The sequence below is a fragment of the Euprymna scolopes genome, chromosome 32 (genome assembly GCF_053919585.1).
Source record: "Euprymna scolopes isolate OS-2025 chromosome 32, ASM5391958v1, whole genome shotgun sequence".
Taxonomy (NCBI): domain Eukaryota; kingdom Metazoa; phylum Mollusca; class Cephalopoda; order Sepiida; family Sepiolidae; genus Euprymna; species Euprymna scolopes.
Genome location: NC_136513.1, coordinates 49,530,225 through 49,550,303, shown reverse-complemented (window position 1 = coordinate 49,550,303; position 20,079 = coordinate 49,530,225). Strand labels below are relative to the sequence as shown.

General features: G+C 23.6%; 1 protein-coding gene across 1 annotated transcript in view; it reads left to right on the top strand.

The window, feature by feature from the left end:
* Positions 1–19,347, top strand: part of LOC145256332 (UDP-glucuronosyltransferase 1-2-like) — a 28,314-nt gene extending 8,967 nt beyond the window's left edge. Inside the window, exon 2 of the mRNA XM_080115108.1 lies at positions 16,123–19,347. Coding sequence (XP_079971234.1) covers positions 16,155–17,672 — 1,518 coding nt within the window. The 5' untranslated portion in view covers positions 16,123–16,154 and the 3' untranslated portion in view covers positions 17,673–19,347. The remainder of the gene's footprint in view (positions 1–16,122) is intronic.
* Positions 19,348–20,079: the final 732 nt, after the last annotated feature.

The following is a 20,079-nucleotide window of genomic DNA, read 5'->3' as shown; positions in this document are numbered from 1 at the left end:
GGAGAAGCCTTTTCACCTTCTCTGTTTCTGTTTTTAGTTTCTTCCATTCTTAATTCCGTAGTGATGGGAGTTTTGGTTTTTCTTCGTTCATAAGCAGCATGATGTTTTCTACTTCAGCTGCTTCATTCTCGTTTAGTTCTGTTGTTTCATAGGTTTCGCTCTCCGCGTTTGTTGCATTGAGGTTTGCAGTCCATAAAGCAATACACAGAGAAATGAGTCCACAAAGAAATACACAGAGAAATAAGGAATTAACAAGCATTCCGTGTTTCAGATGTCGGGGACCAAATTTTATAAAAAATTGTTAGAATATATCTAGAGTAATGTGTCACAACTGTAGAAAGTTTGGCCACATTGCAAGATATTGTCATCAGACTCAGGGAAACGGACAAGGGGGGGGGGGCTTCTGCGCCAGTAGCTACAATAAAAGCACATAATAGAATTGATGGTGAACAATATAGTAATGACTGCAATTGTCAATACTTGTTGCACTATTATTTTAATCAATTCAAAACTCATGAGTGGATATGGAAAGATATGGTAGGAGTGGCACTGTGAAAGAAGTTGATGAGAGGAGCATAAAATGTAAAAGAGGCTGACAAGTGGATATCAAAGGCCATGGACTACGAGAAAAAGTGGATGCGATATTAATGAGTTTGACGTCATAATTGGAATGGATGTAATCAATGAGATGGGAAGTGTAACTATAAAGAAAGCTGAGGTAAAGTTCGGAGATGTACATTGTGCCGTAGCTGCCCATCAACCAGATGTTTGTAAAATTGAGGATAAAGATTTTGAGGCAAATTTCGATGGAGAGAAATAGACATTAAAATGGAAATGAAAGAAAGAACCACCAGTGTAACGGAATGGAGTGACATATAAGAATTCACTGTAAAATGAGAAAACCTCAGAGTTTACGAAGGAGTAGAATGAGGACAAAAATGGATGGTCACATTCAATGCCGCCAAGACTAAACTAGTTTCCTTCAATAATTACAAGAAACCTTCTCTACCACCTATAGCAATGGCCAACGACTCTTTATCTGAGAGTACATCTGTCAAGATCCTTGGCCTAACATTCACAGGAAACATGAGTTGGAACAATTACATTGAAGGCATTGCCAGGGCCGCTGCAAAGAAGGTGGGCTCTCTCTGCCGTGCTAGAAAACTACTAACGCCCGAAAGTATCCTGTACCTCTATAAGGCCACCATTCGCCCATGTATGAAGTATTGCTGTCATATTTGGGCTGGTGCATCTGCCACTAGTCTCTAGCTCCTAAACAAGGTTCAAAAGTGTCGCAAATCTGATAGGCTCTGAACTGGCATCTAAGCTTCAGCCTCTGTCCCATCGACGAAATGTTACATCGCTCTGCCTGTTATACAAGTATTTTAATGGTGAATGCTCTGACGAACTGCAAGCACTTGTGCCCCCACGACGTAAACACCCTCGACAAACCCGACAGGCAGCTAAATCACATCCCCACACAGTAGAGATCCCTAGATGTAAAAGATTTTTCTACTCCAGTAGTTTCTTCCCTAGAACCGCTAGACTTTGGAATTCCATTCCAGATCCCTGCTTCCCCAACTGTACTGACATGCAGAAGTTCAAGTGCAACGTGAACCGACATCTTGCTGCACAAATCCCTACATAGTACCCCAGTTGTTGCTGCTCCTGATAGTAGCCCCCTACACCAAAGTGGCAATGTGCCTTGTTTGGGGTGAAAATGTAATAAAAAAAAAATTTAAGTCGATAGAAGAATGTATTTTTTACCATGGAAGAGAGAAGGAAAAGGTGTGTTACCATTAATGGCAGTGATCCATGCAACAAAATGGAAAGTTAGACCAGTGTTAGACTCCCGTGAATTGGTTTGTCATACAGGGAGCAATATAATAGATGTGTGTGATGAAAAGATGAGAAGTGGAGACGATTGGTGGAAGGAAATGCGATTGTGGACATTAAGTCTGCCTACTTGTACCTAGATATGGCGAATGAACTATGGCAGTCCCAGCTGGTCTGTTATATATGAAAATTGTATTGCTTAATACGGCTTGGATTCGGGCTGAATGTAGCACTGAAAATGATGGCAACTGTTTTAAAAATGACCTTGGAGGAAGAAAGCAAAAAGAAAGAAACCACCATCGATCATACAACAGTGAACGTTACGAAAATATCAATAAAATAAGTTATGAATCAGTTGAAAGGATTTGGGATGGCAGCAAAATCGCTAGAATTTCTGGATGGAGGAGCAGTACTAGGCATTAAGCTAATGAAAGAAAGTATGGGCGAGCTAATATTCAGATGAGGCAACGGGATCCCAGAAATAAGAGGAGAAATTAGTAGATTGGAGCTATTTTCTATCTGCGGCAAATTTATGGGACACTATCCAGTTGCTAGGTGGCTGCGACTTGACTGTAGTGATGTTAAAAGAACAGCAAGTGTAGACTAGGGGGCAGATTTGATGGATAAACTGTCAAAGTAATACAGGAAATTCTAGCTGATGTAAAAAAATGAACCTGTCACTTGACCTTTGTACATACCTAAAACAGAAATAAGGGTGATATGGTGTGATGCAAGCAATATTGCAACAGGTGTTGTCGTGGAAATTGCCAGTTTGGTAGCGGAAGATGAAGCATAGTTAAGGAAAAAGGATGACTATCTTAGAACTGCACGCCTGTGGAACTCTGTTCCGTCTGCCTGCTTCCCACCTGACTACAACCTAGATGTCTTCAAATCCAACGTAAACAAATTCCTAATGAACCGCCCCCTTAAGTAAACACTTCATTAAATCTCCACACTAACGTACTATACTTGCAATAACCCTTATCCCTGAGTGGCTTCCGGGCCTTGATAAGTGGTGACAACCGTGTAAAAAAAAATATTAGCATGGCCGAATTAGACACTGTTCTGAAATGCATCGATTTAGCTATGTGGGTTGATAAAAATCGAAACAAAAAATATGATACACCCACAGTACTAAGCTAGATGAACTCTACAATCGAAGAGAGCGGAAGAATACTGTTGTGGTGTTATTTGAATAATTGACAAGGAAGAACACAGAAACAGATAATAATATATAATAATAAATAATAACAGTAACAGATAATAATATATAATAATAAATAATAACAGTAACAGATAATAATATAAAAAAATAATAAATAATAGCAGTAACAGATAATAATATATAATAATAAATAATAGCAGTAACCGATAATAATATATAATAATAAATAATAACAGTAACAGATAATAATATATAATAATAAATAATAGCAGTAACAGATAATAATATATGATAATAAATAATATCAGTAACAGATAATAATATATGATAATAAAAATAGCAGTAACAGATAATAATATATGATAATAAATAATAGCAGTAACAGATAATAATATATGATAATAAATAATAACAGTAACAGATAATAATATATGATAATAAATAATAGCAGTAACAGATAATAATATATAATAATAAATAATAGCAGTAACAGATAATGATACATAATAATAAATAATAGCAGTAACAGATAATAATATATAATAATAAATAATAGCAATAACAGATAATAATATATGATAATAAATAATAGCAGTAACAGATAATGATATATAAAAATAAATAATAACAGTAACAGATAATGATATATGATATATAATAATAAATAATAGCAGTAACAGATAATAATATATAATAATAAATAATAGCAGTAACAGATAATAATATATAATAATAAATAATAACAGTAACAGATAATGATATATGATATATAATATTAAATAATAGCAGTAACAGATAAAAATATATAATAATAAATAATAGCAGTAACAGATAATGATATATAATAATAAATAATAACAGTAACAGATAATAATATATAATAATAAATAATAATAGTAACAGATAATAATATATAATAATAAATAATAGCAGTAACAGATAATAATATATAATAATAAATAATAACAGTAACAGATAATAATATATAATAATAAATAATAGCAGTAACAGATAATAATATATAATAATAAATAATAGCAGTAACAGATAATAATATATGATAATAAATAATAACAGTAACAGATAATAATATATGATAATAAATAATATCAGTAACAGATAATAATATATGATAATAAATAATAACAGTAACAGATAATAATATATAATAATAAATAATAGCAGTAACAGATAATAATATATAATAATAAATAATAACAGTAACAGATAATAATATATAATAATAAATAATAACAGTAACAGATCATAATATATAATAATAAATAATAGCAGTAACAGATAATAATATATAATAATAAATAATAACAGTAACAGATAATAATATATAATAATACAAAATAACAGTAACAGATAATAATATATAACAATAATAATAAATAATAGCAGTAACAGATAATAATATATGATAATAAATAATAACAGTAACAGATATTAATATATAATAATAATACATAATAGCAGTAACAGATAATAATATATAATAATAAATAATAACAGTAACAGATAATAATATATGATAATAAATAATAACAGTAACAGATAATACTATATGATAATAAATAATATCAGTAACAGATAATAATATATGAGAATAAATAATAACAATAACAGAAAATAATATATAATAATAAATAATGGAAGTTACAGATAATAATATATAATTATAAATAATAGCAGTAACAGATAATAATATATAATAATAAATAATAGCAGTAACAGATAATAATATATAATAATAAATAATAACAGTAACAGATAATAATATATAATAATAAATAATAACAGTAACAGATAATAATATATAATAATAAATAATAACAGTAACAGATAATAATATATAATAAATAACAGCAGTAACAGATAATAATATATAATAATAAATAATAACAGTAACAGATAATAATATATAATAATAAATAATAGCAGTAACAGATAATAATATATGATAATAAATAATAGCAGTAACAGATAATAATATATAATAATAAATAATAGCAGTAACAGATAATAATATATAATAATAAATAATAACAGTTACAGATAATAATATATAATAATAAATAATAGCAGTAACAGATAATAATATATAATCATAAATAATAACAGTAACAGATAATAATATATAATAAAAAATTATAGCAGTAACAGAAAATAATATATGATAATAAATAATAGCAGTAACAGATCCTAATATATAATAATAAATAATAACAGTAACAGATAATAATATATGATAATAAATAATAACAGTAACAGATAATAATATATGATAATAAATAATATCAGTAACAGATATAAAAAATAAATAATAACAGTAACAGATAATAATATATAATAATAAATAATAGCAGTAACAGATAATAATATATAATAATAAATAATAGCAGTAACAGATAATAATATATAATAATAAATAATAGCAGTAACAGATAATAATATATGATAATAAATAATAGCAGTAACAGATAATAATATATAATAATAAATAATAGCAGTAACAGATAATAATATATAATAACAAATAATAAGTGTAACAGATAATAATATATGATAATAAATAATAACAGTAACAGATAATAATATATGATAATAAATAATAGCAGTAACAGATAATAATATATAATAATAAATAATAACAGTAACAGATAATAATATATGATAATAAATAATAGCAGTAACAGATAATAATATATAACAATAAACAATACCAGTAACAGATCATAATATATGATAATAAATAATAGCAGTTACAGATAATAATATATAATAATAAATAATAGCAGTAACAGATAATAATATATAATAATAAATAATAACAGTAACAGATAATAATATATAATAATAAATAATAGCAGTAACAGATAATAATATATAATAATAAATAATACCAGTAACAGATAATAATATATAATAATAAATAATAACAGTAACAGATAATAATATATAATAATAAATAATAACAGTAACAGATACTAATATATAATAATAAATAATAACAGTAACAGATAATCATATATAATAATAAATAATAGCAGTAACAGATAATAATATATAATAATAAATAATAGCAGTAACAGATAATAATATATGATAATAAATAATAGCAGTAACAGATAATAATATATAATAATAAATAATAGCAGTAACAGATAATAATATGTAATAATAAATAATACCAGTAACAGATAATAATATATGATAATAAATAATAACAGTAACAGATAATAATATATAATAATAAATAATAACAGTAACAGATAATAATATATAATAATAAATAATAGCAGTAACAGATAATAATATATAATAATAAATAATAGCACTAACAGATAATAATATACAATAATAAATAATAACAGTAACAGATAATAATATATAATAATAAATAATAGCAGTAACAGATAATAATATGTAATAATACATAATACCAGTAACAGATAATAATATATGATAATAAATAATAACAGTAACAGATAATAATATGTAATAATAAATAATACCAGTAACAGATAATAATATATAATCATAAATAATAACAGTAACAGATAATAATATATAATAATAAATAATAGCAGTAACAGATAATAATATATGATAATAAATAATAGCAGTAACAGATAATAATATATAATAATAAATAATAACAGTTACAGAAAATAATATATAATAATAAATAATAGCAGTAACAGATAATAATATATAATAATAAATAATAGCAGTAACAGATAATAATATATAATAATAAATAATAACAGTAACAGAAAATAATATATGATAATAAATAATAACAGTAACAGATAATAATATATGATAATACATAATATCAGTAACAGATAATAATATATGATAATAAATTATAGCAGTAACAGATAATAATATATAATAATAAATAATAACAGTAACAGATAATAATATATAATAATAAATAATAACAGTAACAGGTAATAATATATAATAATAAATAATAGCAGTAACAGATAATAATATATAATAATAAATAATAACAGTAACAGATAATAATATATAATACTAAATAATAGCAGTAACAGATAATAATATATGATAATAAATAATAGCAGTAACAGATAATAATATATAATAATAAATAATACCAGTAACAGACAATAATATATGATAATAAATCATAACAGTAACAGATAATAATATATAATAATAAATAATAACAGTAACAGATAATAATATATAATAATAAATAATAGCAGTAACAGATAATAATATATAATAATAAATAATAGCAGTAACAGATAATAATACATAATAATAAATAATAACAGTCACAGATAAAAATATATAATAATAAATAATAACAGTAACAGATAATAATATGTAATAATAAATAATACCAGTAACAGATAATAATATATGATAATAAATAATAACAGTAACAGATAATAATATGTAATAATAAATAATACCAGTAACAGATAATAATATATAATAATAAATAATACCAGTATAAGATAATAATATATAATAATAAATAATAGCAGTAACAGATCCTAATATATAATAATAAATAATAACAGTAACAGATAATAATATATGATAATAAATAATAACAGTAACAGATAATAATATATGATAATAAATAATATCAGTAACAGATAATAATAATAAATAATAACAGTAACAGATAATAATATATAATAATAAATAATAGCAGTAACAGATAATAATATATAATAATAAATAATAGCAGTAACAGATAATAATATATAATAATAAATAATAGCAGTAACAGATAATAATATATGATAACAAATAATAGCAGTAACAGATAATAATATATGATAATAAATAATAGCAGTAACAGATAATAATATATAATAATAAATAATACCAGTAACAGATAATAATATATGATAATAAATCATAACAGTAACAGATAATAATATATAATAATAAATAATAACAGTAACAGATAATAATATATAATAATAAATAATAGCAGTAACAGATAATAATATATAATAATAAATAATAGCAGTAACAGATAATAATACATAATAATAAATAATAACAGTCACAGATAATAATATATAATAATAAATAATAACAGTAACAGATAATAATATGTAATAATAAATAATACCAGTAACAGAAAATAATATATGATAATAAATAATAACAGTAACAGATAATAATATGTAATAATAAATAATACCAGTAACAGATAATAATATATAATAATAAATAATAACAGTAACAGATAATAATATAAAATAATAAATAATAGCAGTAACAGAAAATAATATATAATAATAAATAATAACAGTAACAGATAATAATATATAATAATAAATAAAAGCATTAACAGATAATAATATATAATAATAAATAATAACAGTAACAGATAATAATATATGATAATAAATAATAACAGTAACAGATAATAATATATAATAATAAATAATAGCAGTAACAGATAATAATATATAATAATAAATAATAACAGTAACAAATATTAATATATAATAATATATAATAACAGTAACAGATAATAATATATGATAATAAATAATAACAGTAACAGATAATAATATATAATAATAAATAATAACAGTAACAGATAATAATATATGATAATAAATAATAACAGTAACAGATAATAATATATAATAATAAATAATAACAGTAACAGATAATAATATATGATAATAAATAATAACAGTAACAGATAATAATATATGATAATAAATAATATCAGTAACAGATAATAATATATGATAATAAATAATATCAGTAACAGATAATAATATATGAGAATAAATAATAGCAGTAACAGATAATAATATATAATAATAAATAATAGCAGTAACAGATAATAATATATAATAATAAATAATAACAGTAACAGATAATAATATATAATAATAAATAATAACAGTAACAGATAATAATATATAATAATAAATAATAACAGTAAGAGATAATAATATATAATAATAAATAATAGCAGTAACAGATAATAATATATAATAATAAATAATAACAGTAACAGATAATAATATATGATAATAAATAATAGCAGTAACAGATAATAATATATAATAATACATAATAGCAGTAACAGATAATAATATATAATAATAAAAAATAGCCGTAACAGATAATAATATATAATAATAAATAATAACAGTAACAGATAATAATACATAATAATAAATAGTAGCAGTAACAGATAATAATATGTTATAATAAATAATAGCAGTAACAGATAATAATATATAATAATAAATAATAACAGTAACAGATAATAATATATGATAATAAATAATATCAGTAACAGATAATAATATATAATAATACATAATAGCAGTAACAGATAATAATATATAATAATAAATAATAGCCGTAACAGATAATAATATATAATAATACATAATAACAGTAACAGATAATAATATATAATAATAAATAGTAGCAGTAACAGATAATAATATGTTATAATAAATAATACCAGTATAAGATAATAATATATGATAATAAATAATAACAGTAACAGATAATAATATATAATAATAAATAATAGCAGTAACAGATAATAATATGTAATAATAAATAATACCAGTAACAGATAATAATATATGATAATAAATAATAGCAGTAACAGATAATAATATATAATAATAAATAATAGCAGTAACAGAAAATACTATATAATAATAAATAATAGCAGTAACAGATAATAATATGTAATAATAAATAATACCAGTAACAAATAATAATATATAATAATAAATAATAACAGTAACAGATAATAATATATAATAATAAATAATACCAGTAACAGATAATAATATATAATAATAAATAATAACAGTAACAGATAATAATATATGATAATAAATAATAACAGTGACAGATAATAAAATATGATAATAAATAATAACAGTAACAGATAACAATATATAATAATAAATAATACCAGAAACAGATAATAATATATAATAATAAATAATAACAGTAACAGATAATACTATATAATAATAAATAATAACAGTAACAGATAATAATATATGATAATAAATAATAGCAGTAACAGATAATAATATATGATAATAAATAATAGCAGTAACAGATAATGATATATGATAATAAATAATAACAGTAACAGAGATTAATATATAATAATAAATAATAACAGTAACAGATACTAATATATAATAATAAATAATAACAGTAGCAGATAATAATATATAATAATACATAATAACAGTAACAGATAATAATATATAATAATAAATAATAACAGTAACAGATAATAATATATAATAATAATTAATAGCAGTAACAGATAATAATATATGATAATAAATAATAGCAGTAACAGATAATAATATATGATAATAAATAATAACAGTAACAGATAATAATATATAATAATAAATAACAACAGTAACAGATTATAATATATAATAATAAATAATAACAGTAACAGATAATAATATATGATAATAAATAATAGCAGTAACAGATAATAATATATGATAATAAATAATAGCAGTAACAGATAAGGATATATGATAATAAATAATAACAGTAACAGATAATAATATATAATAATAAATTATAACAGTAACAGATAATAATATATAATAATAAATAATAACAGTAACAGATAATAATATATAATAATAAATAATAACAGTAACAGATAATAATATATAATAATAAATAATAACAGTAACAGATAATAATATATGATAATAAATAATAACAGTGACAGATAATAAAATATGATAATAAATAATAACAGTAACAGATAACAATATATAATAATAAATAATACCAGAAACAGATAATAATATATAATAATAAATAATAACAGTAACAGATAATACTATATAATAATAAATAATAACAGTAACAGAAAATAATATATGATAATGAATAATAGCAGTAATAGATAATAATATATGATAATAAATAATAGCAGTAACAGATAATGATATATGATAATAAATAATAACAGTAACAGATAATGATATATGATATATAATAATAAATAATAGCAGTAACAGATAAAAATATATAATAATAAATAATAGCAGTAACAGATAATGATATATAATAATAAATAATAACAGTAACAGATAATAATATATAATAATAATAGTAACAGATAATAATATATAATAATAAATAATAGCAGTAACAGATAATAATATATAATAATAAATAATAACAGTAACAGATAATAATATATAATAATAAATAATAGCAGTAACAGATAATAATATATAATTATAAATAATAGCAGTAACAGATAATAATATATGATAATAAATAATAATAGTAACAGATAATAATATATGATAATAAATAATATCAGTAACAGATAATAATATATGATAATAAATAAGAACAGTAACAGATAATAATATATAATAATAAATAATAGCAGTAACAGATCATAATATATAATCATAAATCATAACAGTAACAGATAATAATATATAATAATAAATAATAACAGTAACAGATCATAATATATAATAATAAATAATAGCAGTAACAGATAATAATATATAATAATAAATAATAACAGTAACAGATTATAATATATAATAATAAATAATAACAGTAACAGATAATAATATATAATAATAATAATAAATAATAGCAGTAACAGATAATAATATATGATAATAAATAAAAACAGTAACAGATATTAATATATAATAATAATACATAATAGCAGTAACAGATAATAATATATAATAATAAATAATAACAGTAACAGATAATAATATATGATAATAAATAATAACAGTAACAGATAATACTATATGATAATAAATAATATCAGTAACAGATAATAATATATGAGAATAAATAATAACAGTAACAGATAATAATATATAATAATAAATAATGGCAGTTACAGATAATAATATATAATTATAAATAATAGCAGTAACAGATAATAATATATAATAATAAATAATAGCAGTAACAGATAATAATATATGATAATAAATAATAGCAGTAACAGATAATAATATATAATAATAAATAATACCAGTAACAGATAATAATATATGATAATAAATCATAACAGTAACAGATAATAATATATAATAATAAATAATAACAGTAACAGATAATAATATATAATAATAAATAATAGCAGTAACAGATAATAATATATAATCATAAATAATAGCAGTAACAGATAATAATACATAATAATAAATAATAACAGTCACAGATAATAATATATAATAATAAATAATAACAGTAACAGATAATAATATGTAATAATAAATAATACCAGTAACAGATAATAATATATGATAATAAATAATAACAGTAACAGATAATAATATGTAATAATAAATAATACCAGTAACAGATAATAATATATAATAATAAATAATAACAGTAACAGATAATAATATATAATAATAAATAATAGCAGTAACAGATAATAATATATAATAATAAATAATAACAGTAACAGATAATAATATATGATAATAAATAATAACAGTAACAGATAATAATATATGATAATAAATAATATCAGTAACAGATAATAATATATGATAATAAATAATAACAGTAACAGATAATAATATATAATAATAAATAATAGCAGTAACAGATAAAAATATATAATAATAAATAATAGCAGTAACAGATAATAATATATAATAATAAATAATAGCAGTAACAGATAATAATATATAATAACAAATAATAGCAGTAACAGATAATAATATATAATAATAAATAATAGCAGTAACAGATAATAATATATGATAATAAATAATAACAGTAACAGATAATAATATATGATAATAAATAATATCAGTAACAGATAATAATATATGATAATAAATCATATCAGTAACAGATAATAATATATGATAATAAATAATAACAGTAACAGATAATAATATATAATAATAAGTAATAGCAGTAACAGATAATAATAAATAATAATAAATAATAACAGTAACAGATAATAATATATATTAATAAATAATAACAGTAACAGATAATAATATAAGATAATAAATAATAACAGTAACAGATACTAATATATAATAATAAATAATAGCAGTAACAGATAATAATATATAATAATAAATAATAACAGTAACAGATAATAATATATAATAATAAATAATACCAGTAACAGATAATAATATATGATAATAAATAATAGCAGTAACAGATAATAATATATGATAATAGATAATAACAGTAACAGATAATGATATATAATAATAAATAATAGCAGTAACAGATAATAATATATAATAATGAATAATACCAGTAACAGATAATAATATATAATAATAAATAATAGCAGTAACAGATAATAATATATGATAATAAATAATAGCAGTAACAGATAATAATATATAATAATAAATAATAGCAGTAACAGATAATAATATATGATAATAAATAATAGCAGTAACAGATAATAATATATATTAATAAATAATAGCAGTAACAGATAATAATATATGATAATAAATAATAACAGTAACAGATAATAATATATGATAATAAATAATAACAGTAACAGATAATAATATATAATAATAATAAATAATAACAGTAACAGATAATTATATATGATAATAAATAATAACAGTAACAGATAATAATATATAATAATAATAATAAATAATAACAGTAACAGATAATAATATATGATAATAAATAATAACAGTAACAGATAATAATATATAATAATAAATAATAACAGTAACAGATAATAATATATGATAATAAATAATAGCAGTAACAGATAATAATATATGATAATAAATAATAGCAGTAACAGATAATAATATATGATAATAAATAATAACAGTAACAGATAATGATATATAATAATAAATAATAGCAGTAACAGATAATAATATATAATAATGAATAATACCAGTAACAGATAATAATATATAATAATAAATAATAGCAGTAACAGATAAAAATATATGATAATAAATAATAGCAGTAACAGATAATAATATATAATAATAAATAATACCAGTAACAGATAATGATATATAATAATAATAAATAATAGCAGTAACAGATAATAATATATGATAATAAATAATAGCAGTAACAGATAATAATATATGATAATAAATAATAGCAGTAACAGATAATAATATATAATAATAAATAATAGCAGTAACAGATAATAATATATAATAATAAATAATAGCAGTAACAGATAATAATATATAATAATAAATAATAACAGTAACAGATAATAATATATAATAATGAATAAAACCAGTAACAGATAATAATATATCATAATAAATATGTATTAACGAAAATACATGAAAAAGGTAAATAGAGCAATCTCTTTGCTCAACTGCTGGACTAATGGGTGACGATCATACTCTCCGCGTGTCCGACTAACTTGTAAACTGGTTTTCATTGCCCGGAAATGACGTTATGGACGGAAGTGACATCATGGAATAGTTCATTATTCCAGGCAGTAGGGGTGCTTGGAGGGTTTCATCTGTTGCCTTCTCAAGCCTTCGTTCCGCTTGCCCATTCAATCTAACGTGATATTGGGGAGTAGTTATGTGTTAAATTTGGAACGTGTCGCAAAAACTTTTGAACTATGTAAACTCCGAACGTGAACCGTTCCATTGTCGCTCACGATGCAGTCTACTACACCGAATTCGTGTATGAAATTTATTGTTGTCCCAATTGTCGGCCTTTTGCACCTTAATAGCTCAGGTCACTTGGTTTAGCTATCGAATATGATTAAGTAATTGTGGTCGTCAACACGCCAAGAACATCACACATTGGAACCCCACGCATAGAAACTCCAGTTTGTTCAGTCTCTGGAATTGTTTTGTTGACTAAAATCCGTGCAGTTGGTAATAGTTTGCTAACGTCCATTCTCGCTACGTGAGGTAACTGTTCCAGTGCTACAGTTACATCCTCTTGGAATCCCGTAATGAAAACAAGTTTGGCTGTGTGATCGAGCCATATCCTTTGATTATATTAGCGTAACGATTAACCGACTCTTGAATCGTTTTAGCTTTTCATATGCTTCAAAAGCTCCTTAGGTGTACGCCGTTACTAGTTTCATTTCTGTCCGTTCCGCATTTAATTGGTTTTCTTTGCTCATCTGAAGGTAGAGAACCAGCGCATCTCCGTGGAGAAAGAGACGAATAAACTCGCAGGGTCTCGCACCTTTTGTAGCTTAGTTACTAATTGTTACTTTTTGGTCCACGTGACCACATCACCTTCTTCACTAAAAGGCGGTATCGCATCCTTTACCAATCTTAGTAGTCTTGATTCCATAATAATCCCTTCACGCTGAGATAGGTTTTGGTTAAAACAATTAACTCTTCTACACTTCCAAGTGACAATTCCCGGGGTTAAATCTGACACGTTGCTGTCAAAATTCACTACTAAAAATTCGACACTGCTGCAAAATGTCGTTACTCCAACACTCGACGTTCTGCTGTCAAAAACTCTTAACTCCAAAACATGACGTACTGCTGAGAAGACTTGCTGCTCCACCGGCTAAATCCCAAATCAGGCTTTTTAATTCAAACCGGAAACATCTCATCTTCATATTAGGTGACAATATCGCAAGCAGATCAAGAGAAAAGGCGGCCATTTTCTTTTCCTTTTTCTTCATTTTTTTTTTTAACTACAGAGGACCCTATAGGTTGCACAAAAAAAGGTTCGTATCAGTTTTTAAGGCGTTTAATCACGGAGATCCTGTTCATATTCATGGGATCAGTGGCTGTGTCCTCAAAGTAGCAAGCGCCGTAGGTATATTCATTTTTCCCCGCATACATATACCTCTAAAAATCAAAGAAAATACCGTTATGATTCGACACATTCGGTTAGTAAATAAGTAGTTTAGAAAAACATTTTTGAAATTTTTTCAATAATGTCGTTTATTCTTTTTAATTTGTTTCGTATCCAACTGGGTTTTCTTCCAAGCTATTATATATTATTATCTGTTACTGTTATTATTGTCATAGTAATTGTACATTGTTTTTTTATACAATACGCACAATTATTTAAGTATTTAATACAACGTCCTTTTCGTTTTTCTTTTCCTTTAGTTTCAGGCATCATCCAAAGAAATCACAGAAAAATGAAGAACCTTTTCATAGTTTTGTTGGGGATAATAACTTTACTCCTGACGACTAAGCCAATCAAATGCGACAACATACTCTTCCTGAGTTTTCCATATTTCAGTCACATACAGACGATGACTTTCTTGGCGAAAGAGCTTCACAAAAGGGGACATAACTCTTACATACCTGTAACTCAAAAATTAACCAAAAAACTAAAACAGCAAGAAGGGGTTCATTTTTTATGGATGCCTGAAAAAATTAAAATGGAGGAATTCACGATTATTGACATGAATTATTTCAGCGAAAAGAGCACGTACACTTTCAAAGATTTGACGGAATCGAATAAGGAGGTATGCGACAATTTACTGCTAAACGAAAAATGGTTTCAAGATTTAAAATCTATCAACGCAACTCTAGCGGTTATCGATAAAATATACATGAGCAACTGCTTGGCAATAATTCCTTACAAATTATCAATTCCATTTGTATTAATGGGAGCCACGAGTGTCCCAACGATGCACCGAGTACCAAGAGTCTTCTCAGCGTTTCCCCACATATCAACTTCCTTTTCTGAACGCATGTCATTCACAGAAAGATTTCAGAATATTCATGAACATATATTAGACTACATATGTGCCCCTTTAGGCTCGCCATCCAAGAGCGTTCAGACGTATGCACCAAATAGACCTGAAATCACATTTGACGAACTTCTACGCAAAGCCGCTTTGCATATTGTGGAAAGTGATTTTCTGCTAGATTACGCGGCACCAGCCTTACCAAATATGGAATTTTTAGGGGGAATGGGAGCGCAACCTGCTGAACCCTTGAAAGGAGATTTAAACAAATTTGTAAATTCGTCAAAAAACGGAATCATTATAGTTTCGTTTGGTTCCAATATAGATTCTCTCCCAGGCGAACATCTCGATAAAATGAGAGCGGCGTTTAAGAAAATTAAATACGACGTCGTCTGGAAATGGTCAGATACAAGATATTCTTCATCGAATGTTTTTCTTACAAAATGGATGCCACAAAACGATTTACTGGGTCATCCGAAAACGAGGCTGTTCATCACTCACTGTGGCAATGGAGGACAGTTTGAAAGTTTGTATCATGCAGTTCCTATGTTAGGCTTCCCGGTATTTGCAGACCAACCTCATAACGCTAAAAGAATTGAATACAAAGGTTATGGTATCTCAATGGACTTGTACAATTACGCTGTCGAAGATCTTGTTGAAAATATAAACGAAATCATCTCAAATCCAAAATACAAAAAGAATATCAAAATGGCGAGTGACATTTTTAAGTCTCGACCTGAAAATCCGTCTGTGAGAGGAGCGCGCATAATTGATGACGTCATCAAATATGGTGGCGGTTTCATGAGGTCTTATTGCCAGGATATGCCGTTGTACCAATATTTTATGTTAGATATTTTGGCTGTAGTCTTGGTGTCTGTTTTAGTTGGAATTTTCATTGTTGTTTTTATTCTTCGAAAATGTTTTTTCTTTTGTTGGCGATTTAAACGAAAAAGCGATTAAAATATTTGTCAATGAATAAAATTAATGATTTCTCTTAGAAAAAGTATATTTATATCTAAGATATTTTAATTTAAAATTTAAAATTCCTGGAATTTCAGTGATCGTGTATTTATTTGCATGCTAGCAGGACGCCTGATCGTAAAATATGCTTAAATATGATATCTTGATTAATGCAGATTTCGTATTTATTATTATATTATATTGGACCCAATATATAGTAATGATTTTAAAAGTTAAAGAAAAAAAGACACGTGCGCCATCACCGAGAATCGAAACTAAAAAGTTTAGCTTGCGATTTATTTTTTTCTTTAACATTAATGCCTGATATATGAAAACATGTTTGCTGCGATGCTAAGAATTAAAACATGAACCAATACCTATTACGTTACGCATGTATATTGATAATGCCGTCGTTCGACCTACACCTGGTAAATTCCATTTTTTTTTTAATTTTCACACTTTTGCACCGATTTTCCCGGCCTAAAACCCAAATATAAAGTTTCGTATAGGTTCGAATACCCTATATATTAAGTTTCATGTTTGTCAACCAAAAACTGACAAATATTACGCAAGTATAAATCATGTAGAATATCTGCATGAAAATAATTACTCGTAATAGTTAAGTAAAGATGATCATCCCATAAGAAAACCGAAAAAACTAATAGGGAATTAATTAAATGAATGCTTAAAAGAATATGCAAATTAGTTAGATCTTTTGAAGATGAATACAATTATACGACCCATATATTATTTATTTTCCGTTTTAATAAAATAAAGAAGGTTTTTAATATGAATATCAAGATACACAAAAAAAAATTATAGGAGTATATATTTTATATGCATCAATATCAGTTCCATCAAACAAAAGTTAGCGAATAAAAAACAGGTCTTTATCCATTTCAACTGCTTGGTGAGTGGAATCTAGAAGTCGGAGATAATTAATGACGTCATCAACAATTTAATTACTCTAAGCGATCTACATACGATTTCCCTCACTCTCTAACTAAAAAAAAAAATAATTCTCTACTTGTGCCCAAATCAAAACGCAAGTTCATTGAACAAAGCTTCTTTCTGCAAACTTTCCTCGTGTGGAACACTGTTCCGCTGTTCTGCTTCCCAGTTGAATACAACATGGCAGCCTTGAAATCCAATATAAACAAGTTCTTGTTGTACCGTCATCATAAATAATCAAATTCTACCCAATTTACACCATTAACGATTACTACACTACCATCTTACATTCATTAACTATTATCCTCGAGTGCCATTCGGGTCTTGATAAGTGGTGACTTCCAAGTAAAAAAAGCAACATCGAACTCAACGATTTCCAATTATTATTATTGCTTATGAAACCAATAATAATATTTTGAAATGGTTAACGTAATATAATTTTTTTTTTCAGGTGATGCTAATTCAGGTATGATGGAATGTAAATAATGTTAATGTTTACCCTAGAAGAACATGAAAACGTTGATTGAATTTTTTTTTGTTCAGTTGATTTTTACCTGATTATGATTTGACTAAGAATCGAAAACGTTCGTGATACATATGGAACTTATATTAATTATTTTTGTTTATCTTAACACAAAAAAGATTATTAAGATATCGAAAAAATATAAAATATATAATTAATCAGAAGCTTCCTTTTATTATTAATAATGTTTATATATATATATATATATATATATATATATATATATATATATATATATATATGTATATATATTATATATATATATGTATGTATATATATATATGGTGACTACTCCCTTATTTAAATATATATATATATATATATATGAGTAATTAATAAAACATGTTAAAAAACACTTTGAAATTAGTTAAAAACATATTTAATCTGAAAAGGAAACACTAGATAAGTGAATAGTCCTTAATCCGCGGAGTTTCGAAGAAATACTTTCCTTCTCATCAGAGGGTAGGAATTAGCAAAAAAAAACAAAAAAAAACATATATATATTTACCAAAATTTTGATATATAAAAAATCGGTAATGTTCATTTACCAATAAAGTCAAAATCAATCAAGTTTCATGATTATCAGTTTTCATAATCGAACATGCGTATCATATTTTTGCAAAAATCACGACGACAAAATATTAAATATAAACATCATATTTCTTTTACATGCTATTTTTAAGAAAAACTATTATTTAAATGTGTATTTAAATAATGTTTATCTTTACCTAATACTGGTTATGTAATTAATTAAAATGTTAAATCTATCATTTCAAGTCTCATCTTAATAAAAAAAAAAACATGTTAACTGTTTTTTGTTGTTTTTTTTATTTTTACTATTTTCGTATCATTCATTATTTTTACTATTTTCGTATCATTCATTATTTTTACTATTTTCGTATCATTCATTATTTTTACTATTTTCGTATCATT